This window comes from Penicillium hispanicum (genome assembly GCF_028827665.1).
Source record: "Penicillium hispanicum strain IBT 35686 chromosome Unknown utg000005l_segment0_segment0, whole genome shotgun sequence".
Taxonomy (NCBI): Eukaryota; Fungi; Ascomycota; class Eurotiomycetes; order Eurotiales; family Aspergillaceae; genus Penicillium; species Penicillium hispanicum.
Genome location: NW_026623197.1, coordinates 1,047,612 through 1,071,915, shown reverse-complemented (window position 1 = coordinate 1,071,915; position 24,304 = coordinate 1,047,612). Strand labels below are relative to the sequence as shown.

The 24,304-nt window shown below is 53.0% G+C and overlaps 12 protein-coding genes across 12 annotated transcripts; 1 reads left to right on the top strand and 11 right to left on the bottom strand.

The window, feature by feature from the left end:
• Nucleotides 1–287: 287 nt before the first annotated feature.
• N7459_005858 (uncharacterized protein) lies at nt 288–1,810 on the bottom strand (the record flags this gene model as incomplete). Its single annotated transcript, XM_056945042.1, has 2 exons — nt 288–946; nt 1,759–1,810. 2 exons carry the CDS (start codon nt 1,808–1,810, stop codon nt 288–290), a joined length of 711 nt encoding a protein of 236 aa, XP_056799377.1.
• A 195-nt stretch (nt 1,811–2,005) lies between these two features.
• N7459_005857 (uncharacterized protein) lies at nt 2,006–3,382 on the bottom strand (the record flags this gene model as incomplete). Its single annotated transcript, XM_056945041.1, has 4 exons — nt 2,006–2,899; nt 2,987–3,130; nt 3,186–3,287; nt 3,344–3,382. The coding sequence occupies 4 exons, from the start codon at nt 3,380–3,382 to the stop codon at nt 2,006–2,008; spliced, it is 1,179 nt and encodes a 392-aa protein (XP_056799376.1).
• A 540-nt stretch (nt 3,383–3,922) lies between these two features.
• On the bottom strand, nt 3,923–4,786 carry N7459_005856 (uncharacterized protein; the record flags this gene model as incomplete). Its single annotated transcript, XM_056945040.1, has 1 exon — nt 3,923–4,786. The coding sequence occupies one exon, from the start codon at nt 4,784–4,786 to the stop codon at nt 3,923–3,925; it is 864 nt and encodes a 287-aa protein (XP_056799375.1).
• Nucleotides 4,787–7,754: 2,968 nt separating this feature from the next.
• On the top strand, nt 7,755–8,927 carry N7459_005855 (alpha/beta fold hydrolase; the record flags this gene model as incomplete). Its single annotated transcript, XM_056945039.1, has 3 exons — nt 7,755–8,077; nt 8,131–8,479; nt 8,535–8,927. The coding sequence occupies 3 exons, from the start codon at nt 7,755–7,757 to the stop codon at nt 8,925–8,927; spliced, it is 1,065 nt and encodes a 354-aa protein (XP_056799374.1).
• Nucleotides 8,928–9,214: 287 nt separating this feature from the next.
• N7459_005854 (uncharacterized protein) lies at nt 9,215–10,363 on the bottom strand (the record flags this gene model as incomplete). The annotated part of the gene is made up of 1 exon (XM_056945038.1): nt 9,215–10,363. The coding sequence occupies one exon, from the start codon at nt 10,361–10,363 to the stop codon at nt 9,215–9,217; it is 1,149 nt and encodes a 382-aa protein (XP_056799373.1).
• Nucleotides 10,364–12,154: 1,791 nt separating this feature from the next.
• N7459_005853 (uncharacterized protein) lies at nt 12,155–13,217 on the bottom strand (the record flags this gene model as incomplete). Its single annotated transcript, XM_056945037.1, has 5 exons — nt 12,155–12,394; nt 12,537–12,581; nt 12,633–12,770; nt 12,842–12,943; nt 12,993–13,217. The coding sequence occupies 5 exons, from the start codon at nt 13,215–13,217 to the stop codon at nt 12,155–12,157; spliced, it is 750 nt and encodes a 249-aa protein (XP_056799372.1).
• A 389-nt stretch (nt 13,218–13,606) lies between these two features.
• On the bottom strand, nt 13,607–14,446 carry N7459_005852 (uncharacterized protein; the record flags this gene model as incomplete). Its single annotated transcript, XM_056945036.1, has 1 exon — nt 13,607–14,446. The coding sequence occupies one exon, from the start codon at nt 14,444–14,446 to the stop codon at nt 13,607–13,609; it is 840 nt and encodes a 279-aa protein (XP_056799371.1).
• Nucleotides 14,447–14,896: 450 nt separating this feature from the next.
• N7459_005851 (calcineurin-like phosphoesterase) lies at nt 14,897–15,727 on the bottom strand (the record flags this gene model as incomplete). The annotated part of the gene is made up of 1 exon (XM_056945035.1): nt 14,897–15,727. The coding sequence occupies one exon, from the start codon at nt 15,725–15,727 to the stop codon at nt 14,897–14,899; it is 831 nt and encodes a 276-aa protein (XP_056799370.1).
• Nucleotides 15,728–16,161: 434 nt separating this feature from the next.
• Nucleotides 16,162–17,255, bottom strand: N7459_005850 (NmrA/HSCARG family protein; the record flags this gene model as incomplete). The annotated part of the gene is made up of 3 exons (XM_056945034.1): nt 16,162–16,743; nt 16,799–16,975; nt 17,055–17,255. The coding sequence occupies 3 exons, from the start codon at nt 17,253–17,255 to the stop codon at nt 16,162–16,164; spliced, it is 960 nt and encodes a 319-aa protein (XP_056799369.1).
• Nucleotides 17,256–18,201: 946 nt separating this feature from the next.
• N7459_005849 (putative Patatin family phospholipase) lies at nt 18,202–20,679 on the bottom strand (the record flags this gene model as incomplete). The annotated part of the gene is made up of 3 exons (XM_056945033.1): nt 18,202–19,393; nt 19,481–20,325; nt 20,407–20,679. The coding sequence occupies 3 exons, from the start codon at nt 20,677–20,679 to the stop codon at nt 18,202–18,204; spliced, it is 2,310 nt and encodes a 769-aa protein (XP_056799368.1).
• A 563-nt stretch (nt 20,680–21,242) lies between these two features.
• On the bottom strand, nt 21,243–22,280 carry N7459_005848 (uncharacterized protein; the record flags this gene model as incomplete). Its single annotated transcript, XM_056945032.1, has 2 exons — nt 21,243–21,975; nt 22,033–22,280. 2 exons carry the CDS (start codon nt 22,278–22,280, stop codon nt 21,243–21,245), a joined length of 981 nt encoding a protein of 326 aa, XP_056799367.1.
• A 289-nt stretch (nt 22,281–22,569) lies between these two features.
• N7459_005847 (uncharacterized protein) lies at nt 22,570–23,931 on the bottom strand (the record flags this gene model as incomplete). Its single annotated transcript, XM_056945031.1, has 1 exon — nt 22,570–23,931. The coding sequence occupies one exon, from the start codon at nt 23,929–23,931 to the stop codon at nt 22,570–22,572; it is 1,362 nt and encodes a 453-aa protein (XP_056799366.1).
• Nucleotides 23,932–24,304: the final 373 nt, after the last annotated feature.

Here is a 24,304-nt window from a genome sequence, read left to right as displayed (position 1 = left end):
CTCTTATGATTCGCAGGTTTTCTTCGCATCGTTCCAATCGCAAGAATAAAGTCATTATTGAAGTCGATGGCCCTACAACTTGCATATATCCTCGATCAGGTACCTACGTACAAGCATGCATGCCCACTAATTAAACGCCCAACACCTTCGCTCCTCATGACAGTCGTGACGAAAAAGCAGCACAACAAAAAGAAAGGAGAGAATGGGTGGAAACAAGCTAACACTCGATAGATGCTCCCGCCAATTCCAGCACGCACAAGACAACAGAACCAATCATACCCACGAGTTTAGCCGAAGTTGGTGATGAGCCGCGAAAGAACGGGTTTGGCCCGGCTTGATCCTCGGGTGCCCTGAATGGGACCTGCAGGCATCGGCATGGGCTCGGAGATGCTCCTCTCTCTTCCTTCGCCTGGCCGCGGTGGATGCTGCTCGACCGAGACACTCGGTCGCGATGGCATGACCGATCTTGTCCGAGCATGCGATGCCACCGTCTCACGAGGCATGGGCGGTGCAAAGGGCCGATCCGCTACTGAGGGTTGGTAGATCGACAGGCGAGCATTGTAGTGAACGGCACTCAAGCGGGAAGATGGGGCCCTGGCAGGTGGATGGAGGTACGACGGCAGATCTGCACCGGGCGTCGACGGAGCTCGGATGGGCTGGTACTTTGACGGATCATACGTTGGCAATGTTGGATACTGTGGGGGTCTTGCGTCGACCGAGGCTCGCGGAAGCTGTGGATGCTGGGATGGGGGATAGTACTGCGACTGGCGGTAGTCCGGAGCGAAGGAGGATAGCGGCCGGGGATATGCAGAGCGAGACCCGGCGGGCGCTTCATAGAAGTCGGGCTTGTAGGCTGATGGCACTTGCAGAGCCACCGGGCGTTGCTCGGCCTGCTGCTTTCGTTTGGCTCGCTCCTTGCGGGAGAAAAAGTGCAAAAGTCCGCTCACTGTGGCGGGAGGAGGTTAGCGTGCATAATCACCTCGACGGGCTTCCCGTTCATCGTCCGCCATTGACCATTTACCATCCCCCCCCCCCCTCCACTAGGGCAACTCACTTGCAAGGATCAATCACCAGAGTTGCAGTCAAGAGCACAAATGAGAAATGAGGATCGCTGGGGCTGCGTGGATTTGCCGGCAGATCGTGTGATGAGCGTTGAGCCAAAGACTGATATCCTGGTCCCCAAAAGGAACTAGCAACGATCGAGATGCAGTCACAGCCAGGTCCAGGGGAAACGATGTCGATCCAGGGTTCGCATCCGTTAGCCCATGCCACGTCCCGACTTGCGTTGGGCCCTCGTCCTCGGCCGGAGTATCGAGCTCGCCTGGAAACGCAGATTCAGCAAGGCGACCATGGCATAAGAGCGGTGATATATAGACTGCCGGAGACGCTGCCCCAAGCTTCTTTCTGACACAGGGACCCTGTTTCAGGTGAGATATTGTGACCCGAGCGCGGAGAGCATAAAGATAGTATCAATTGACCGACTATAGATAGATCCGAAATAGATCCAAACGCCCATAATTAGCCCGGAATGTGCCCGGATTAGCGGCCAGCGCATCGCGCTAGCCCGGCCCCGCCAGTCCGCCGCCGGCCAGGCCCAGCTATCAACGCCTCCTCCGTGGATGCTCGGCCGAATCCTGCTCTCGTGCATGAGCGCCAGTCACGGCGGCGCCGTGGCGGGGAACCAACACTCAATCGGCGTCCTAACTGGCTGGACGTAAGCGCTTCGCTGGATGAACAAATCAGGCCTCGAGCTCTTACCAACACAACGTGCACTCAGTTGGATCGGCCGTCCCCGCTGGTTGAACTGCATGTCTCCTCTCGGTGGCGTCGGTGCCCTGAGAGGATCGCGTGCGTTGATTCGATTTGATTCAGATGGTCTATACACTTCACGAGCACGAGATATGAGAAATGCAACATGGCATGTTGTGCCTCACCGGACTCCCTATCGGCCCCGATCATGGGCATACGGCCCAGAAGAGCACTCTATCTGATTCACCCTTTCTGTTTACTCTGCATACGCGCGGTAAACCGCCATACCTTTGTTGGTGGAAAAGTCCAGCGCCACGCCCTGTCCCACGAAAAACACATACCCCTCCTTCAACTCGACCGTTTGGTTTCCGGGGATCTTCATGGACCCGCAGCCCTTGGTGATGATCATCAAGCTGGGCCCAAGAATGGCCTTGTGTGTCTCCGCCTCGCCTGCGCCGAGACAAGTGCACAGGACGTTGAACTCGCTGATTGGAGGTGCGTAGACATCCGTCCGGCCGTTCAGTCCTTTGTCGCTCTTGCGGCGCGGGAGCAGGGCATCCTTCGAGTTATGCGGGACAAAGGTCAGTGCCTGGCTGAATAGATCGACACTATCGCGGTCCGCCACAGGACAGAAGCCCGTGTTGATGACGTTGTCTGACCGGGCCATGCACTCAACAATGTCACCTTCCAAATACGCGTGGATGCTGTCCGCAGGGACGTATACCGAGTCCCCAGGCCCCAGGGTCAAGTAGTTCATCAGCAATGCGGCCACGAGGTTACCGTTGTCGCACTCGGTATACTGCTTGTTGAGACGGTCTAGGAGATCCGGGATATATGGGTAGGCTCCAAACAGGGATTCTGGGATGTCCTGCAGCTCCTTGATTGTCGAAGCCACCGTCTTCGGCGGGGCACTCAGCAGCTCCTTGCACACCCGACGCAGGGTCTCGTCATTGAAGTGCGTGTGAGCGGGCAGGAACCGCTCCAGGGGCTTGAGTTTGAACAATGCCTGGATGTCGCGCAATGGCTTCCAGCCGGCAAACAGCTCGAACTTGGAGAGTGCAATGGCAATCTCTGGCTTGTGCATGGTATCACCGAATTTCCTCGGGTCATGCTGGTGCAGCTCAGCCGCGAGCTCTAGATCCGGGTGGATCTGGAGTGGCAAAGCTTTGCTGAAGGACAGGATCTGTCTTGTCATTATCACGGCGTGAATGGGCAACTCGGCCGTAACGGCTCATACCTTGGGCAGAAATGGAATCTCCGGTCCCCATCGATCTAGTACCGATTTTCCGACCAACTGGGGATTCTTCTTCAAGTACTCGCCTAGGTGCTCACCGGTCGATAAAAGACGTGACGGGTTCGACGGATAGGTTCCCATCCACATCTGCAGCGAACAGATTAGTCTGGACAGGCCGCTATGATTGGATGGCAGAGCCTACCTCAGAATACGTCTTCGAGTCGTCGATTTGCCCGCTTCCGGGTGACTTCGACCACAATTGGGCTACCACGGAATCTTTTCCTTTCTTGCCCCAGTCATCATTCTTCACAGCCAATTTATGTCAGTGTGTCGAGCTTGATAAGATGCATTGGGATTTACCTTGACACCGCACTGAAGCTGAACCACCGCGTCTGCCATGATGGAGTTTGTATGTCTTCGACTTGGCGTTTGTAGAAGTGACGCTGGGTTCTCAGAGGACGACAGGATAGAAGGACGGCATCTCGGGCAGAAGAACTACCTATTGAACGTTGACTAAACCAAAATGCCGTCATAGTGATCTCGGCGTGTCGGGCTTTATTACCAGGTTCATTCTACGACAACGAAGCACGTTGTGTCCGCAAACGATTCACGAAAATGGATGTATATTCCGCCAATGGAAAACTTGGCTCCCGGAGTTGAATGGCTGGAATCGGGTGAATCACACTGACGTCAACCGGGAAAAATGCTAGACAAATTAGAACGTAAGAATTCCGTTCCAATAAATAGAAGAAAGCATTTTAATTCTGAGTATCAGGCCAACGATATTTTTCATTCTTGACTATAGGCCGAGAACAATATACGACACCTCCAAACCGAACGCCTTGTTGATGCCAACAGTCGAACGCCGCGCGATGATGATATCGTAACAAAAGAAAATTAGAAATTCCGACCAATGAAACTCCTTCTTCCCATCCATAATCACTCGTAAAGTTCCTCAGGATCGGGAACCATCGCCAAGGTCATAGGTTTCAAAGACGATGCGCGTTTCCGATCCGCCGAAGCAAAGGTCGACGTTCGTCGGCGTGGCGGCAGTCCGCAATTGCGTCTGGAACTGGAACTGTCAGAGCCATCGCCTAAGCTGGAACAAAGACTGCGACGATCATCTTCCTGGTGGGAGCCCCGCCGCGAAGGAGGATCATGAATCCTGGAGTGCTTGCGACCACGTTCTTTCTCGTCTACTGACTCTGTGAAAGAGTCTCGTCGGGCGTGAGCGCTATAGTAAGATCTCGCCGACTGACTCCGAGGCGAGACAGCAGGTATGTCCTCGAGGTATCGCCCGTTGGTCGGGATGTATCGAAATCGATGGGCTTGAGCCTGAGACTTCTCAGTCACCTCGGCTGGGTAGTCCTGGCGGATGGGCTTGTAGGCAAATTCATGGGCTTTTGGCTCCGGCTGGTGGTATTCTCGCTCGGCTGCAACCTCACCCTGGAGGTGTTTAGGGCGAGACGCTAGACGTACTGAAAGTCGCCCTGGCCGCAGTGCGCTTAGAGATAGGGAGTTCCGCCGGGAGATGGACGTTGTGCCCGTCGGGTTGCTTTTGTTGTCTTCGTTCTGGGTTTTATTCTGCCGAAGAGGGGGCACCGGATCCGTGGGAGAGCAGTCAGGCACAAAGCCAGGCCCGTATCTCTGTCTTGTTGGAGCAGACCGGTGGGGATTATTGTATTGATTCCATGAGCCATCCGTGGGGACAGAGATGGCCACATCGCCCCATCGAGCATGAAGGGGCTTCGAGGAGTCGTTCTTGCGGAAGATGGAAAGAGGCTTATTGACAATCCCAGCCATGGTGTATGTTGTGGAGGGAATAAATGGTCTTCGATGGTAGACGACTCCCCTCGCCGAGGAAAGCAAAGGAAAACATTCGATTCTTGATAAGGAGTATTCGAGAAGAGCCGAAAGAGGGGGGGGGGGGGGGGGGAGGAGGACGAGCAACACCCTCAAATAAGTGTGAGCACACGTTCTCCGCTAACGAACACTCGGGCTGTCAGCTCTTTGGGAGGAATCAACAAGGATTCCGTGGCCCTGGGTAGATTCTTGGGCCTTCACGTTCGGCGATCTGCCGTTGGCTGCATGCAGAGAACGATAGTGCCAACACCAATGACAACGGCCGTCTTGGATTGGACACGACCGGGGCGACGATGAACCAGGGTTTCGAGTAGAATGAGGAGGGTCGCCAGCCAATGACCGCGAAACACCCTTGCAATCAAGCCGGGGCTGTAAAGACCGAGAACGCGGCAACAAAGAAAACAGAAAGCAGTTTTTATAAACAAAGCCCCTCGCACAGGCGATGAGGATGCAAGATCAAGGTTGCCCAGAAAATGGTGGCAGCTCAAGCCGCGGGAGGCGGCCGGATATAAAGCTTGTTCGGCTTGTTTACCAACGCGCCCGTGTTTCCCTCCACCTCCCGTCATGCATAACTTGAAGCAGCGGGAGAGCTGCACGTTGAGATCCAGAAGCAGCTGGACTCGGTGGCGGCCAATGAGAGAGATGCATTGCCGCCGCGACAGTGATGCAGCAGAGCCGAATTGCGGATCGGATCTGCACTCGAGGCGTCGTGGCTGCCATTAGCTCGCTGTCTGCCCCATTTCGCCTAAAATAGAACGTCAATTAGGCGCAATTCAGTCATTTCCGAACAGCAATGCAACCCTGCACGGTCTAAATCCTGGCAAATTAACGATATTTTTAGCATTCCCTCGGTGTATGTTTTCCCCCGGCGTTTCGGTCTCCGACGGTACTGCAATCATCAGAGTCGGTCTCCTTCTGCATTAGATAACTGCGACGGCCATGCTATATGCCGGTGAAGAACTCACAAGTCTTCCCTTTCGCAGCTCTCCAATCCGTTCGCCTATTATACTAGCTATATCAGCCATTAATCTGTCCGTCGAATGTGATGCCAGATTAAGCTCTTGGAAGCGCTAAAGGACCTTCCACTCTCTCGACTCGTCGCTCTTTCTTCTCGCAGCGCTTTCTCTTTTCTTGGTGATAAAAAGTGATCCTTTGCCGACTCGGTATCAAGAGGCATTCACTTTGTCAAGATCGGGTGCCTGTGAGACGAAACAAATCAGCTAGCGCGAGACTTCCAGGGTTGATTCATGATTTAATAGTTGCCCGGATGGGCATTGAACCCCTTTGGAGCTTGTGTACGACCAAGTCTAGCTTTGACAGCTTTCTTCAGCCAACTTAATACTTAGTTCTTCGTGAGAGTCAATCTCGGAAGAGAACCCTGGAAACAGCTTTGCTCGGCAATCGACGATGCAGATCTGAATGTGGTATGATGTGAGTCCTTGGACTGAAGTCATTCTTGCCGATAATGTAGATCTTTTATGAAGCATCCACCAGGACAGCCTTGAGGGACGGAGATGACCCTGGTGGTCTATCGCGATTAAAAACTGTCCTTCGAATGCTTTCTAGATTTGACAGTCATGATTCGTGGATAATCTGTCAAGTAGGCTAGTGATTAGGCGACTCAACTTCCTATTCCCGCCAATTGTTACCACCCAGGTAGAGTTTTGATCCACTCGGTCAGCTTTCCATCCGGCCAGTGTCTCATTAATTAGTTGATATCACATCCTTTGGCGCAGGTAACTAGATACATCCCCGATATATGTGTGCATCACTATGTATATCTAGTAAGCCTACTTACTCAAACTTCGCTGACCGAGTGAAATTGGGACACCTATTCACCCGGCCTTCTTTCTCTTGTACCAACCTCGCCGCTTGGTACTAGAGAACCTTGAAAGGATCGAACTGAGTCGACCAAATTCAAGAGCAGCTTAGTTTAGCAAGCTTACGAGTTCTGTTTTTGCAGAGTGGATCAAAGCTGGCCGCTGATCCCCAATCGTAGCTTTTATCCAAATGCCTAGAGATCTCGGAGCCTCGATTGTCTCTGCGGGGAGCCCCTGTTCCAACGCTGGCCCCAGAATCCACTTAGTTATATGTCTACCAAGAACCGGTTTCCAGTCTGAATTTTAGGCTATTCCCCTCGCACTGAGCCAGAGGTTTATAGTGTGGAAGAGTGGAGTTTCGATTTGCATTCATTTCCCCGTTTCCCGCTTCTAATTTGTCATTCGTATGGATCACTTTACAGTAGCGAACCCCTTAAATTCTGGCAGTATACGCCGCCTATAGTCATGTAGATCCTCTCCTGACTCCATCTGATGAAGCTTTCTCAAGTATCGGGTTCGATCCGATGACTCTTCTGTCGTCCCCTAGTCTTGAGATTGAAATGCTGCCAGCTCAACGGGCGGCCGGCCCAGTTGTTTGAAAATCTCAACTTCTTAGCCTATACCGGCCCATCAGGATTCTGTATCCACTGCTTCCTTACGTGAGGCTATGTACTGTAGATATACAGTAGGTTGGTAGCTGTGTGGTAATGATCGATGCTGTATAGACGCAGAGCAGTGGAAACTTTCGCCGTCATGAGAGTATAATATCAGTAATGAAAACGGTTCAAATTCAATAAAGGGCAAGTGAGTATGTATTTACCTATGGTACTCATGCCGACGGGGATGTTTGGGCATATCGTGAGGTATTTGTCACAATCCCAACCCTTCTGAGGCTCCTGGGGCGATCAACGGTCCATGGAGGGTGTAGATAGAATATTTAAAAATTAGGGAATTACGTTCATAGATCGTTTAAGGGGCACTGTTTGTTATATCAAGCGGGATCGGTTCTTTTGTTTTCTCAGAATAAATTCAAGATCGTGTACTCTGCCCAACTTCAACTCTACGAGTTCGGGCTAATCTACGACAGAATGTTTCTTCTATCACTTGGGCTCTGGGCTTTCCTTGCCGGAGTTGCATCGGCAAGGACCTGCTACAATGTGACTGTCCCGGTCGCTGTCTCCGCCAGGAATGGAAACTTCGTCTTCGACACACCCAAAACCAACCTGGACGCCACTAGGTTTGCACTGGCCCTAAGTCGACAGGGAAGGAATATCACTGAGGAGCTCTTGGATGGGTACAATACTGTCTCTGGTGAATACAACCTCGCGACTCAATACTGCATGCCCGACAATGCCGTTGGCAAAGATGCGACGGTGCAGGTTCTGACGCATGGAATTGGATTCGACAAGACGTGAGCCAATCAGCACCGTTAGTCGTCGTTTTCCCCTAATTTTCTTCGCGCAGATACTGGGATCTCCCATATAACGACTACAACTATTCTTACGTCGAGTATGCCCTTTCTCGAGGTTACCACACGCTCTCTTACGACCGCTTGGGCGTTGGCAGCTCGTCCCACGGAGAACCCAAGAATGAAATCCAACAGTTTCTGGAAGTCGAGGCACTGGCTCAACTGATCCGCACGCTGCGCAACGGCTCATTCCCGCGCCTCAAGAAGACGCCATCCAAGGTCGTCCATGTAGGACATTCCTTCGGATCGCTCCAGACATACTCCTTGACGGCGAAATACCCATATCTCTCCGACGGAATCGTTCTGTCTGGCTTCTCGCTAAACTCCTCATTCGTGTCGTATTTCGTTGCCGGTGCCAACCTCCAACAGGCTCGCCTGAACCGCGACTCGAGCAGCCGAGTGGGCCAGGACTACAGACGCAGGAAACTGCGAATACCTTTTCTTCGAGCCGCCCTATTTTGATCCCAAGGTTCTCGCCATGGCCGAGCAGACGAAACAGCCCGTTACCGTCGGCGAACTCTTGACCGTCTCCAGCGCACCCGCGAAGACGGATTTCACCGGCCCGGTTTTGCTTATTTCTGGGACGAACGATCTCCCCTTCTGTGGAGGTGACTGTCTGGCGACGGGAGGCACTGCGGCTTCTATTCCTGCTCAGGCTAAGGTGGCTTTCCCGTCGGCCAAGGCTTGGTCCGTATATATTCAGCCCAACACTGGCCACGGCCTTAACCTGCACTACAACGCTACTGCGGGTTACAAGCAGATTGCTGATTTCCTGCAGGCCCATAGCCTCTAGTCTGCAAAATTGGGAAAATACACCAAGGCGTTGGACAGGTTGTTGCTGGAATGGCCGTCATTTGATGTGTATATACGCCGGGATGGGGCTCCACTGCTTCTAGGAAATGGATAATATAGACGCGACTGAGAATTACCAGTGCAAGTAATCAAATACCTAAATAAACAATCACACTACCTTAGGACTCAGCTGCCGTTCTGTCCAGTGCTGTTCTGTTAAGCCTGGAACATACGAAGAGGATCGTCTGGTAGAAGACGCATCACTACTCCACTACCACCACCTCAGCTTCACAGTTCCTCCTTTTCACCCTCGAGATCAGCGAACTCGAACTCGAACTCTTCGCCGTCAGCATCTGGAGCGGTTCTGGCAGATGCGGCCTCAAAGGAAGCCGCTTCTTTTGCTTCCACCGCTGGTGCCAACGGGTTCTTTGCGAGACAGGGCACCTCCTCGACAATGAAGGGCATGCAGTTGCGAGGGTTATTAGTGTCACCAAGTGATGCCTGGCCTGGACACACACCACCCAAACCATTAGGATCGGCAGCAATGCAGATACCACAGCCTTCGGAGGTGCACCATTTCTTCGCGGAGAATTCCTTGGCAATCTTCTCGTTAAGGCAGGGGTAGTGGTGTACACCTTTGCACATCCACCACGGACCAGGCTCTTTGTTGTTGGGAGCCCCGATCACATCGTTGAGGACGAATTTCTCATCTGACTTGACCGTCCCGCCGGGCGAGCAATTCTTCGTGCTTCGGCACACACGGAACTGCCAGATGGGATTCTTCACATCGAACCGGTAGTCGCTGCGAGGCACGCTCAGGGGGAAACCAGACACCGCGCTGATCAAGCGGTAGCACTTTCCATACTCGACGCCCATGTCGTGCTCATCTGGAGGGCAGACTTTGTGACCACACTCGTCCGCCGGTTTTGGCTTGGGCTCGGGCTTGGGCTTGGGCTCGGGGGTTGGAGGCTTCGGCTGCTCGGGCATCACACATTTGCCATCGATGTAGCCGATGGCGGTGGCCTCGCAGCAGGAGGAATCTCCGTTGGCAGGGTCGACAAAGAACGAATGCTTCGGAGTACCCTGCGGGCAACAACCGACTGCTTTTGCCTTGGGGTCCAGGCTCAGGTACTGTCCATTGGGACAGCATTTGCCTTTCTTCACGTCGGCGTTGAATTCAAAGTGCGTGTCTGCCGGGCAGCAGGCCATCTTGCCATCCAGGGGGTTCCGGTAGGGGACTTCGGCTCTCGTCATGCATCGGAAGGTCACGCATCCTTCGCAGGCGCGCTGCTTGGCGCTGTAACGCTCGCAGATGTAGCCTTTCTCCCAATTCTTCTCGCACATTTTGTTACATTCTTCCTCCGTGCCGCAAATTTCGGCTGCAGGTGCTACCCCTGCGACTATCAAGCAGACAGCCAGGTGTGCCAGACGAACCATGTTGAGTTGGTTGATAAATAAGGATTGAGGAGTGGAAAGAACTCTTCAGGGAGTTTCGTTCCCAGGAATTGACTTGTAATTGACTTGGAATTGAAATTGAATTTACATTGAATAGGCTGGGATGAGAGGGGATACTTATACCCTTTCGCCGTGGTATACGAGGTATACGAGGATCTCAGCAGGTTTCGGGTCGAGATGATCTTCATGCTCCTCTACAGCTGAAGATTCTATACACATCTCCAGGATAGATTGCTCTGTATCGTCTTTGCAACGTCATGGACTCTTGTTTTCGGATCGACGATCTCCTACTGACGCTGATGTACGTGTGTCTGTTCGTATGAACTGAGTTTCGAGTGGGTGATGAAGATTCTGCGAGGTCGCCAATCAGAGTGCCATCCCAGGCGAGCACTGGTCGGTAGCAGCTCGCGTATGCATCTTGCGCGTATGCATCTTGCACAACGGAGCTCGACGTCCGAACTCCTGCGACAGGCCACAGTTGCACATCACACGAATGCTCAGCTCCGCCCACGCGCTGTGTTATCGTCCAGCTAAGCGATCGACTGATCATCACTGCGACGTTTTCATAAAATCCTCAATCTTAAATCCGGATCCCTTACAGATCACAGCTCGAGGCGATAGCCGAGACTTGCTCGGTCCTTCTGGATGATGAAGTTGTGGCAAGGGATGCGAAGATTCAGCTCGGGGAGGCCGAAGATCTGTTATCAGAACAAGCAGCCATCCATGGTTCCTCTGGCCTATACATAGTCAGACGAGGAAAACAGACCCATTCCGGGGACGTCAGGTTACACGAACCAGTCATCATCCACGATCTGCGATCCGATGCGTCCATCCGTCGTAGGGGCCAGCTCCATGACTGGTTGACTCGCAGTGATGCCAAATAGTGGAGCCGGGCCCAGCCGCCTCCCGCGACGCCAACATGTTCGCTTCCACGCTTCTGCACGACCCACCGGCTTCTCTCGCTGCTATCATCTTCTCCCCTCGTTGCCTTTCACGGCACCACTCGACTAGCTGATCCGCGGCAGGCCACGGCGGAGACCTCTGCAAGCTCCGTCACATATTTGTCAGTAGATCGATCGGTACGTAGTAACGGCACCAGCTCGCTTGCTCGCTTACAAGGAGACACTAGTAGAACAATGCAGCTCGCCACAGTGGGGTTCTCCTTGGGCAAGGTGCGTTGCCTCGCTGCGAACTGTGAAGTCAACCCACGTTGATCCTTCTCTATGACGCTAGCACCCCTTTCCCCGCAAAATCCGAGCCCGACGCCTTGCTAGTTCGTGTGCATGTCGACTTGCCTCGAGTGTCTAGGGGCACCAGCAGCGTATGTGGATGACAAAGTTTCTTGTGCGTACTCTTTCATGAATTCCTTGTTGGATGCATCCTGGTGTGAGACTAGACCAAGTGCCCACAATGTATCGCCGCCAGTGGGATATCAGAAATGCTCCACTTGAGGGAAAGCTGCAGATAATCTGCGGTGTAAGTGAATCGGTCGGGCACATCGCTGGGGAAGTTAATCATGGATCCAGACATATTCTCTTGCGACCCGTCACGAAGGCTAGGAATCAGGCTTGACGACCCGGATGCCAGTATAAGCACCGTTGATTGGAGATCCCTAAGAGCTCACGCTGCCATTGACATTCCCCGCATTGACGGTGGGCTTGACAAAGTTGACCGTTGGGCAGCTGAAAAGCCCATAGTCTGTGACGAAAAGTACAAGGATGCCCTTCGCAAAACCCAATCTCGTAGAAGTTTGCGATCGCCGGCTGAACCTGGTCAGGCACAATGTCGAAGTTGGTTCTCCACGGGCGAGCATGCCAGCTGCGGAACCGTGTACGAGTTAATATCCAGCTTGAGCGGGATGATGACGTTCAGCCCCTCGTTGGCACCGAGCTCGCATGGCATGAGCAGGAAGAGATCAAGGACCTCGGCAAGAGTGGAGGCGAGCGTGAAGGGCTTAGCCCATCGATACCAGTTTTCAGGAAAGGTCTCATTTATGGAGAAGGGAGCAATGTTCTTGTAGTTGGGGCTTTTTTAGTCGGTGCCGTACGAGCCCTTCGTAAAGAAAGACTCGCTCGGCGTAGGAAACTATATTGAGGCTCGTCAGTCATAGGACATCTTGCTTTGGTTCGATCTTGTGGACACACTGGCAACCTACAAAGGACTCGGGGTTTGTAGCACGGGAGTTGTCGTATCGGAGGGCCTAGGGGTACATCAGAAGATGACGGTCTAGCATAGCGGAGGTTGTACTGACCCGATCTTCGGCTTGCGTCTCGGCGCCAAAAGGACCACCGTAACGATTGACGATGTCCACATATTGTCCCCATCGCTGGAGGACGAAGTTGGCATTATTGCCGAAATATGTGTCTTCTCGAGTGATACTCCCGTCGATCTCGAGTACCGCATGTTAGTCAACACCAAGAGCCGGGCCAAGAGTGTTGGGCACTCGGTCATCTTGCCAACCAATCGAGTATTTGCCCGAGATAAGGTTGCCGCCAACCATGAGATCGAGAAGTGGTAGTCGAAGCCGTAAGCGCTTTGGGTACCATTTGCAGCCTCGGCAATCTGAAGGGATTAACCTCCAGGGCAAGACAGGGACGATGAGATAGCTCACTTCGTCTCCAGAGAAGTATCTGTTCTTCGCCAACGTATTCAATGTTGGACGGTTTCCGCGCACATCAGTGGGTCCAGGCTGTTGGAATTGATGGTCGGGATCGTCTTGTGTGTTGGGATGTCCAAGTTTGCCGGTGAGCTTTGGAGCACACCACCAACAGTCACCCGTTAGCCCACCCGTAAGAAGTTGCCCCCAGTCCGAAGACCCTGCGTTGACTGGGCTCATCGCGGAGAAAAGCTTCGATCACTCCGATCAGTGAATGGGGCCAATGAGATTGAGGACATCACTAATGCTCAACGATCAGGGAAAATTAGCTCATTGAGAGGACCCTGGCATGGCCGATCATATCACACCACCGACGCTAAAGATGACGGCAGGGCGATTCTGCGAACACCCCCGATCAAAGCGCGGAGAATTTATTGAATATCATCAAGTAGCCAGCCAGATGCTGAATAGATTCAACCCAAATTCGAAGGAGATTTTGATGCATGCAGATTCGGTCTCAACGCTTCGCATACCTTGCTTGCTGGATGAATTGAAACTTTTCATTTTCCCTTGACGCCCGAGTCTGGCTGTCCTCTAGGCCATAACTAGCACACTCTCTGGCCAACTGTCTACTTGACTTCTGCGTATTGATCCAGCGCGTCATGCAACCTCCCAAACACACCTCCATGCCAACTCCGCACTTCCTCCCACTCTGCCTCCGGGAGAGTCCTGCTCGCCATTCGCAGCCATCCACCGACAATCAGATCCGCATAACTCGCCTGCTTCCCCAATAGAAACGGCCCGCTGGTATCGCTCAGGAATGGCTTGGCGAGGCCCCCCAATGTATCCTGGAAGGAGCGCAACAGCTTCTCGCGCTGCTCGCCAACGACCGCAAAATCATCCCAAGATGAGACACCCGCGCGCCGCACAAATTCGGCCTTGCTCTCTTCAGCCCTCGCTGGGTCCAGCGGTATACCTTGTACCATGAGCGCGACGTGCATGGTAAAGGCCGCGTCGACATTCATGTTGAACTCGGCGTAATCAGGATATGCGCCTTCCCCGCGCTCCGACAACGGGACGAGGAATCCCAGATCGTGAGGGCAAACGTAGTCCAGCGTCTGCGGAGGGAGCAAATCGCCTGCGCCCGCGTCTGGGTACGTGCGTTGCAGGTAGACCGCGATGTCGAAGGAGTCGCCGATGGCAGCGTTGGTGGCGGGATCTTCGATAATGGGGAGGGTGAAGAAGTCGGTGCCGTCGGCGAATTTGCGGCACGCGGGCACGCGGAGACCGCGACGGACGCTGCTGATGTCGGGCAGCTGTACCCAGGAGGTCGAATACGGAACGCGCTTGAAGTTAAGCGCGAGTCGGCTTTTCCACGGATTCGGGGAGCTGCATGTCTTCGCCACTGGAGGGCGCATGGCGATGTCGTAAAAGACAATAGCGCCGGACTGTGTGGAGCTCGTTGCCATGATGAGTGGATATGTGAATGGATCCAACCCTTGTTATTGTAGGTCAAGGATTGCGCTTTCAGAGAGGGCGAAGGCGTGCTGGCACGGCGGTACTTATAGCGACATCACCCATTCCGGTGGGGAATTCTTCTCCGGGGCAGACAAATTCTCATAATTCGCCACAGCCCAGTCCGCATATAAACTTTGCAAAGCCAATCGACTCATGTTGACTCATGCTGACCGGGGCCCCACAGCTTCACTTAAGCTTGTTTCCAAGGGAGAGCTCAGCAGCGAGACGCGGGGTTTTTAGAGCGCGAATCAGTGATTCCTGTCTTCAATGCGGACCCTGGAGTCAGGGGAGATATAAATCGACATGAAGAAAGTTTCGAAGCTGGTTCAGTTACCCGATCCAACGTCTACCAAGAAAGCAGGCCACCGATCTTCTCAGGGCGGACTTTTACGAGACATACGTCATACCCAGACGGTCTTTCTCGCATCGAATTCTGTCTCTTTGCTCCAAGGCAGCACATAGCCCCGTTGGTTACTCACAACTCTAAGGCCCCTCTCCTTGAACTCCGTTGTATAGTGTGTATGGCCAAATACCCAAAGTTTAACACCCTCCCACTTCTCCGAGATGAGATCGGTTCCAAAGGCAACGCTCCAGGGATTCTGGGCATGTTGCGGAATCGAAGTTCGCTGGAGAGACGGCGCGTGATGGGTCACAACGACGATAGACCGGGAGCTCATCTTCCTGAGGGCATTGCTATCGTCTTGGTGTATCATTTGTATTTCATGCCGTAGCCAGGTCAGATCAGACTGGTGAGCCGCATTATGTTGATCAATTGCCCAACCCTGAATTTTTCTATAATCTTGGATTTTGGACTGTACAATGTCCCTTGCTTCCGATGGAATATTGGACCATAGTGTGCAGCCGAGTATCGTCACGCGAGTACCCGGAACATCGTATCGTCGTCGATGGAGCAGGACCAGCCGTCCATTCAAACATGGTTCTTGCTCGAGTTGCCTGGCTTTCTCGAGTCCAGATTCAAAGGATTCATTGTAGAACTCATGATTGCCAAGCACCAGGAATACAATTTCGAAATGATCAGTTTGCTTCCGAAGGAAAGCGAGGTATTGACCGTAATCTTGTAGACGCCCAATGTCGCCCGCCAAAATGAGGTGTTTGGAACAAATGGGCACCTCGAGTAGAGAATATTGCTGATTAATTTCGAGATGAAGATCTGACAAGATCTGGAAAGATGCTGAGGGGCTCCTAAAAAGAGAGCGGATACTCTGGAGCATCGTCGTGCGAGAAGAATTGGGAGTTGGAGTGGCTTGGGGAATGGGAAATCGCGGATCAAGCGACCACAGCGCTAAAACCATCACAAATCAGGTGATGCGTTCAGGGTCAGATGATCTGACCCCCAAGTCCTCCTCTATAACCAGTATAATGCCTCTATAGTAACTTGTAGGCCGGTCATTTTTTGTAACGGAGTCTTCTGTCAAGACGGAGTAAGGTTAATAGCTCTCAAACTCTTTCATTCCTGTGCTGCTATTTGGCCCATCATTCCGTGTAATGAGATTATAGGTCCGAAAGGATAAACCTACTACAGTCTAAACAAACAAAAGTGTGCTAAGAAGCTAAATTTGCAAATCCTAATTTTGCCTATCGTGAAATCGTTGCATAAGTGGAAAAGCTGTAAGGGAATGGGCCTGGAAATCCCCCGCACGATCCTTTAGAGCAGCTTCTCTCCAAAACTCTTAAAGGCAGCTTCAGTGTTGACAATATCCTGGTCAATACCCAGATCCTTAGCCAGCAAGGGGCTATTATCCAGGTACCACTCCTGGTTTTCCTCAAACGCCTTCAGGTTGAGATAAGCTTCTTCGCCGGGGCTTCCATAAGCCTTGATCCAGTCCCCAGCCTCGACCTGCAAGAATGCCGCGGGCTTTCCCGTCGCCGCGCTCCAGTACTGCAGAACCTGGTCCTGCGTGAGCGTGTCAGCGACGCAGGCGACGTATTTGCCTTGCGTCTTCTCCGGCTGGGCAAGGATCGCTTTTGTAAAGACGCCCACATTGACCCTCGTATCCCCCGCCGAGGGGATCACCACAGTGCGCGGAACGGGAGATATCCAGAAATAGTTTCCAAAGGAGCCGGGCGTGGTGAAAGGCTTCACGATGGGGAGGTCGACAAGGTTGTTGGCATAGTAGCCGACGTACAGGAAGGTGGTTTTGGCGGCAAGGTTGGGGTGTGATTTGCGGATGGTAACATCGACCTGGGCTTTGCAGTCAAAGTGTGGCACGGCGACGCGTTTTGCTTGCTGTCCGAGAATCAGTACAAGTGCACAATGAAGCCGGTTGGCTCGTGCAACTGACCCCTTCAGTATTGCCAGGCAGAGTGCTCCAGATAAAGTGCTTCAACGAAGGCAGCTTATCCGCAATCCGGATGACGGTGAGTGCCTGTCTGCTCTCGGCCTCGCCTGACTCGTCGCGGCCCTTGCCGGTGAAAAGGTGCTCCCAGAAGTTGGTGACCAAGAAGATGGCCTCGACGTCCTGCGCAAGCCGTCAATACATGCCACCTTACCAGTGGACAATACCTACCTAGGTAACCTTGGAAGTACAACCTGCTTACCTTATAGGCCTGGATAAGGGACGCCTCGTCATCAAAGTCGGCCGTCACAACCTCCACACCGGCCGTGAGGAGAGCCTGGGCGGAAGCGCTGGATGCGTTACGAGTGATAGCGCGGACTTTCCAGTTCGACTGAAGTAGCGACTTGACGACGGAGCCGCCTTGTGTGCCCGTTGCTCCGTGGACGGCGATAACTTTAGACATGATGAAGATTGGTAATCCGGTTCAAGGAGACGTAAGAGACAACCATTAGCTACAGTCTAGCAGGGATGGGCTAAATATATGAGTCCCTAGGATAATCTACCTCGGCCTTATAGATGTGGATGACGCTGATACCCAGTCGTCCAGTACCGGGGGCCGAATAGGGAGCTATTCGCACCTTGCATGCCATTAACGGCAGTAAGAGCAACACGGCTGATCCGAATTTAAGTTACGCTCAGCTACGGTTTGTTGTATTTGGGGGCTATTTCCAAGCTCCGGAGCGTTTGACATCAAAGTTCCCTAGTTAGGTTTAGTTCAGCTCAAAACTCCTAACTACATAGCCCGGGGGCCGTTTACGGGGCCCATAGATTTCATTGATAACTGAATACTACGAGAGCACAGCAAGGTGAGACCGCGCAGCGCAGTCGGTAAACCTGATCGACTAGAATGATAGCGCAGAGCTTGAATATGCATCACGAATGCACGGCACTGTATACACAACTGGTAGTCCCTCTTGTTATATACATACAACACACATTGAAGTCACCAGCTGTCTATGACAGATGGCCATCATGACGCGGCCCAATGCGGATTCTAACCATCATCCAAGCAACAATGCATGCCTCGAAAGAGAAAATATGGGGCGCCCAGGCAAGTCTAAACACGAGAAAGTTCCAGGTGTACTATGTAGCACCAATGGCGGGAGGAGACCAAAAAAAAAGGTATGTAGCGAAGCCTGCAGGAAATGGAAATCCACCCGACCTTCTGCACCAATCCTTCCCGCCCTAGTGTCCCGCACGCAGTTGGGAAGGGGAGGTCGTTTGGAATGGATTAGCCTATCAAGACAACACACCACGCAGCACCGAAAGCTTGAGAACGACATAGCGAGCACCCATGACTTCGGAACACGGATACCGTGGACTGGCAGGGTAGGTAATGGCTGCATCGTTCAGTGGCGGGCTCTGTGCGTAGCAGAATCAGGAGAGCTCGGATCCATAGTGGGTGTCATGCTGAGGAGGTGACGGGAGGAGGGCGACAGAGCCATGGAGATTTCTCGAGCGGAAGGGTTGTGGGCCTGTTGAGGAGAACCTGGTCGACTCCAAGCGGACTGGTGTGCAGAGAAAGAGGGTTGCCGGGATCGGACAGGATTACGCATCCCATGAGTCAAGGCGTCTTCGTAGGATGAGGCATCCCAGGAAGCCCGATTCCTGGAGAGCCGAGGACGGCTAGAGAAAGACAGGTTGAGTTCCCCCTCGCCCTCGCTATCGGAATCAACGGCAAAGAAGCTGCCGCCAAAAGATATCGAGGATCGACGGTGGTGGGCCTTCGCCCGAGGTGGCACGGAGACAAAATCGTTCGACCCCGAGGAAAGTGGGTTTTCCAGAGACACAGTACTACGCGCCTCTCGCAGTTCCTGTATATTTTGGCTTGCCGATGGTCTTCTTGGTCGTCTGTGGTCTAGCTCATGACTGCGCGAACTCCGTCTCCGATTGCGTCCTCGTCCAGCACTGTTTTCCATTGACTCGGTCGACTGACGTGCGGCACCATGGAGGCGCAACTGAACTTGGCCTGGACTGAAGGCTACATGAGCCCGCATCTGTTGGATGGCTCGATCTAGTGCAAGCTCAATGGCACAGTGATTCCGAATTCGGCTCAGCCGAGGCCATGTTGCTCGTTCTCCGCTGAGGCAGGCCTGCAGCATGAACTCCGTTGTCGGATTTTCCAATATCCGCGGGAAGTTAGAGGAGATCAGCTCGGGGTAGATGTTAATGTCGCCACTATATTTTTGGTTCATAATGGATGCAAATTTGGTCATAGAGTTGGGGAACACCCCTAGCTCAGACAGGATAGTCATTCGGTGGAGCACTTCATCCTTTGCAAGGTGCGTTATCGTGCTGACCCAGCGAGGAACGAGGGACAGCCCTTGTTCACCTTCAGCTCTCGGTCCGTCTTCTTTGGGTAAGAAAGGGGCGACGTGAGGATTGACTTGTGACACGATGAAGTGATTTACGTTGAACATCTCAGATAGCCGAGTCATTGGGAGGTCACCATCCACAGAGCCATCGATGTATTGTCTATGGAGATCATTCCATGGCATGGGTTGTCCAGTCAGAGGGTCTTTGGCCATCAGTGTGAATGGCCTAAACACCAAAGGTACTGAACATGAGACCGCGCTTTGATTTCGTCCTTAGTTAAGATCTCACACCAATCAAGGAGAACAAACTTACACAGCAGACCAGATCAACACATTCGGTGCGGAGATGTAGTTCAGCAGTCGAGGGAGCTCATATATGCCGGCGCTTGAGACACAGATATTCAGTATCCTGCGAGTCCGATTATATGCCTCTTGGAATGTCATGTCTCCTAGCCAGTTTCGCATCGTATTCGCCAGGTGAGATATGTCCATGAAGGAACCATATTTGAGAAAGCGTGCAATCTTTTGAAATATGTTCTCTGATTGGCCGTCCTCATTGAAGACATTGAAGTTCCCGTGCGCATATGTCTCCAAGAGAGCCGGCAGTTCGTCATCTGTGCGAGTACAGAAGACTGCACACACAATGCTGCCCGCAGATGCGCCGGAGATAATCCGTGGGATTAACTTGGCCTCGTAAAGTGCTTTGAGAACGCCAATATGATTCATTCCAAAGGTCGCTCCTCCAGAGAAGAGTAACGCACTTCGACCAAACGCCTGGCGAGCTGCCAAAAGCTGGTCCAGAATGTACTTCATCTCCAGTCCATCGCAGCGATTATGGACCGATAAATTGACCAGCGTGGTGATTGTCTCGAGGGCAGTGGTGATGTACCGATCAATCAAGTCCTTCGTTCCTATGTGCGAATGGCGGTAGAGGGAAGCGTTACTTATCTTCCCCAAATCACGGCTGAGGGCGGTGCGAACGAGAAACAACATACGGCTCACATCACAACTGATGCGCGCCTCCTCCAGCTGTCGCAGTCGTTCCTGAACCAGCTGGGGGTGATATTCGTCGCACTCGAAAGTCCGTTTCCAGGCGTTGTTGTCTTCCAACACGTCCAGCTCACTTGCGCAGCTGCTCCATTCCTCGTACGACACAGCCTGCGGCCAGAATCGAGATTAGAGCGGTAACTCTGCAGATGCGACTCTCCGGCAGGTACCGGCCGGGTGACAGGTACTCACATTCTTGATCTTCAGGTGGAGGACTTGTTTGCGATCCTCAATATCCGCCCGCTGTTTCCGTTGTTGAGCAGACAGACCGCCACGGTAGGTGCCTATGGTCTCGCCTGCCCAATTCCACGAGTCCTTCACGATCGACGACACGGCTGGAATTGAGACGGCCTTGCGTAAGGAACGCGGTGGTGAAGCATGGGCTGCGGGATCTGCGTCATGATGTTTCAGGCATTGTGAAGGGCCTAAAGAGTCGGCTAGCACCGTCATAGCAGGCCGGTGCATCGGGAGTAAGCCATCCAGCCGGGGTCTGCGACGCGGCCCACAGTATAAGTCTAAGGTGAACTGAATGGTAATTTCCAGATCGCGGATTGCGGATCGAAGAGGGAAGATGAAAGAAGTGATGGAGATCAGACGGGACCCGCGAGTGGGCGGTCAAACGTCACGAGGGCCAATCCCAACTTTGTTTCCCGCCGGACGCTTAATTTTAGTTGGAACTTAGGATGAGTTTGATGGCATTTAGCATTGACTTCCTTGTTTCGGAGATGATGGAGGGGGTCAGCAGACGTGGAAGATCAGTTATCGATCTACAGTTATCACCGATATCTCCTGCTATCTCTTCAGGCAAATGCGCCACCCATGCGCAGTCCCCCGATGATCTCATCCCATCATCTGAACAAGTTCCGCTGCGTCCCTGGTTCACATGCATGCGCATGTGAGAGACTCCCACCACCCGTTGCGTACATCAGGTCGAAGATTCAGTCACTAGTTATCGTATCGAGCCCCGACCCCAGTAAGAGGTGATGACTGTGGATGTCTATGCGTAGCCTAGAGAAAAGTGGACGTCTTCACGAAGGATCACGCCCGAGCCATTCCTGGAGAGCCTGTCTCGCACGCATCTCCACTCCTTGCTCTCGCCAGAAATGCCCCGCGCCCTCGATCTCCAAGCCCCGGAACTGACTCTGCGGCACGCGACCCAAATCGGCTGACCACCGTTGCAATTTGCGGGCTGAGGTGAAGGTGTCCTGGTCTCCAAAGAGTGCAAGCGTCCGGTGCGTGCTCAGCTGGTCGGCTAGTCGGGCCTTGACTGATACTCCCGCCCCAGTCATTGATAGGGTGGAAAAGACCGTCAGGAGTTGACTCACTGGAGGCAGCAGTGGTGATACGAGAAGATAGGAGATCGTGGTTGATGCGCAGAACCCGGGGTTGTCTATCCGGCTGTCCGGTTCTGCGGGCTGCAAGCCTGGTGTCGACTCGGCAGCAATTTTCCTTGCTGCAGTGCCAATCTGATCGATCGGCGTGCCTGAAGAAGAGGCCCCGGGTCGGATCAGGTCGAGCATGACATCAAGGGTCGGGACATGGGATGCGATCATGGATCCGTAGGAGTAGCCACCCAGAATGAGATGGATGCTTTGGTCTCCCTGAGGGACGGAATCCTGGCGGCCTGGGCTTTGGCGTAGTCGCTGAGTTACAGAGCTCAGCTCGTGGAGGTACTGCAGCATAAATGCGTAGAATGAGACATAATCTCCCAGTTCTGGTTTGGCGGTCCAGCTGGTTGCGCCCTCTGAACCACCGGCTCCGCTGGCATCGTCGGGTCAGTGGTCTTCATGATGCTCGCGGTCGGGATATATGCCATACCGGAAGTTGAAGGTGCCCAGGACATAGCCGGCCTGAAGAAGTTCGTCGCCAATAAAACTGACCACCGGGTCGTCATAACAGCCTCCAAGTGATGCGTAGGGGTGGGCAACAATGGCACCACGGATTGGCACAGTCGGGGTGGTTTGTATATTTCGCAGCTGGTGGGGGAGATAAACACGACAGTCCAGCTGACAACGATCGTGGACCGAGGGGATGAAGAACGAGAAGCTGGGTGATGGAAGGTACATGGCCACTTCGATAGTCCTTTACATGATCAGGTCAAGCCAAGCTGAGACTAGCAACTGTTGTGCACGAAGAAGTGGTGGTTGGGGTTTGAATTAGGTGGTTGGAAGACCCGCCCGCACCGCCATGGAAACCACGATTCTACGACCAACTACTATGTACATATGGTGACCCAATACTCGAAGGAGACATTTAACAATTCAACATATTTATGCTTATCGATAGAGAGAGAGAGAGAGGTTTACTATAACGCCGAGTGCAAATGAATTTCACCATATCTCGCTCTAATGAGAATCAGGTTTCAGGCAGGAGCCAAGCTGGATCTGGTTCATCGTCGTCCGACCTTGAAGCGCTGTCCGTATGATTTGCATCCCCATCTTTCAACAGATCAGCGGGGGGATCGGGATCATCGTTGCTCAAAGATTCGTCATGACTTTCGATATGCTCATCCGGAGCTTGGTAGTCAGACGAAGGTGGCTGAGCAACCGGCGCCTCGGGGGACATTGGCAAGCCAAAGACTGAAAGAAGCATTCCACGTGCTTCTCGAAGCGCTTCTAGTTCGGCTGCAATGCAACACACAAGGAGTTTCCAGTCTTTATTCTCGGCCAACTCCAGACAACTTTCCAGCCGGTGCGTCGTTTGCTCCAAATCCCGGGAAACACTGGCCGCGATTTCATCCCTAGCGCTTGGGATCTGGTAACTGTTTGTCGCCTGCGATTCTAACTGAATGTAACGGCGCATGTGGCTGCGGAGACGTTTCTCAAAGCCGGAAATGTGAGCCATAACTTGTTTCCAGACTCCTCCTCCTTCCTCGAGGGCCAGAATCTCCGCATCCACCTCCTGATGCCTCCTTTGTAGATCTTCTTGTTCTTGTTGCCAAGCATCACGTGCAATTTCAAGCGTCCGGCGCTTGGGAGCCAAAGTATAAAATGCAGATTCGCTCATGCGACGCGAGAGAGGCTGCACCGGGGGATCACGAAGGTAGTTCCGAATGTCAGACTGGAGGAGGGACAAGGACTCAGTATACGAGGACAATTTAGCGTCCACCGAATTTTGGACATCGGAAATTTCAGCGATGAGATGTCGGTGCCTTGCTTTCATCTCATATAGCCTGGTTTCAAGTTCACGAATGTCAGTCTCAAGGCTGCAAGCCTCAGCATGTAGATGTTTGGTACGTTGGCTCTGCCGATCGTTGTGAATATTTGATATAGCTTCCTCTAGGCCATTTCTCCGCGAGGTGAAACCTTGTAGTTCTTGAAGCGCATTGTCTCTGTCGTCCGTCTGAGACGTGAGAATGTCCCGCTCTTCCTCTCGGAGCTTTAGAAGATCGTAGATCGAGTGAAATATACCCTTTCGCGCAGTCTGTAGCCCAATTTTCTTGACAGGAGGCTGCCGCGCAGGGATTGTAGAGGGCGAGTGGGACGGTCCAGCCCCAGATGATGTCGGAGTAAAACTTCCTTCAGAGGAGCCATCGGGCTGGGGGCGAGGCAGCCCAGCTAGAAGACCTTCACTTTGCGCATCAATCAAATTCTGAAGGTTGTGCTCAATGTGCTTTGTCTCTCGCTCGACGTAGAGAAGAGGGTCATGGTGATACATCGAGCCGGCGGCAGGCACCGGTGGTAGCCGCTTGTCTCGAGACGGGAGGAGGGTTGACATCGTAGAAGAGGGTAGGCGGACCGGGATTGGGACTATAAAATAGGAGAAGCGTTTACCCCGGGGACGAGGGGGTATTTCGGCATGATCGCATGCGGTCACGTCCCTGGGAGCAGCGGTAAGTCGGGTGTTGGTTTGTAGCAGCTGATGCACCGGCACGGACACGACACGATCACGTGACTGATACAGTCAGCTCCTCCGTTGACGTTGACTCGCGCCTGCAAGCTTCTGCTGTCTGCTTCCAGCTTCCATTTGTACGTTCAGTCCATCTCCTCGTGTCCTTTACCTTTACTTTGTCTTTGTATTCCTCGCCCTTCCATTACCAAGGAATATCATATTTCCCGCCGCTTCGATTATCGCAACTGTGCTCTGAGGC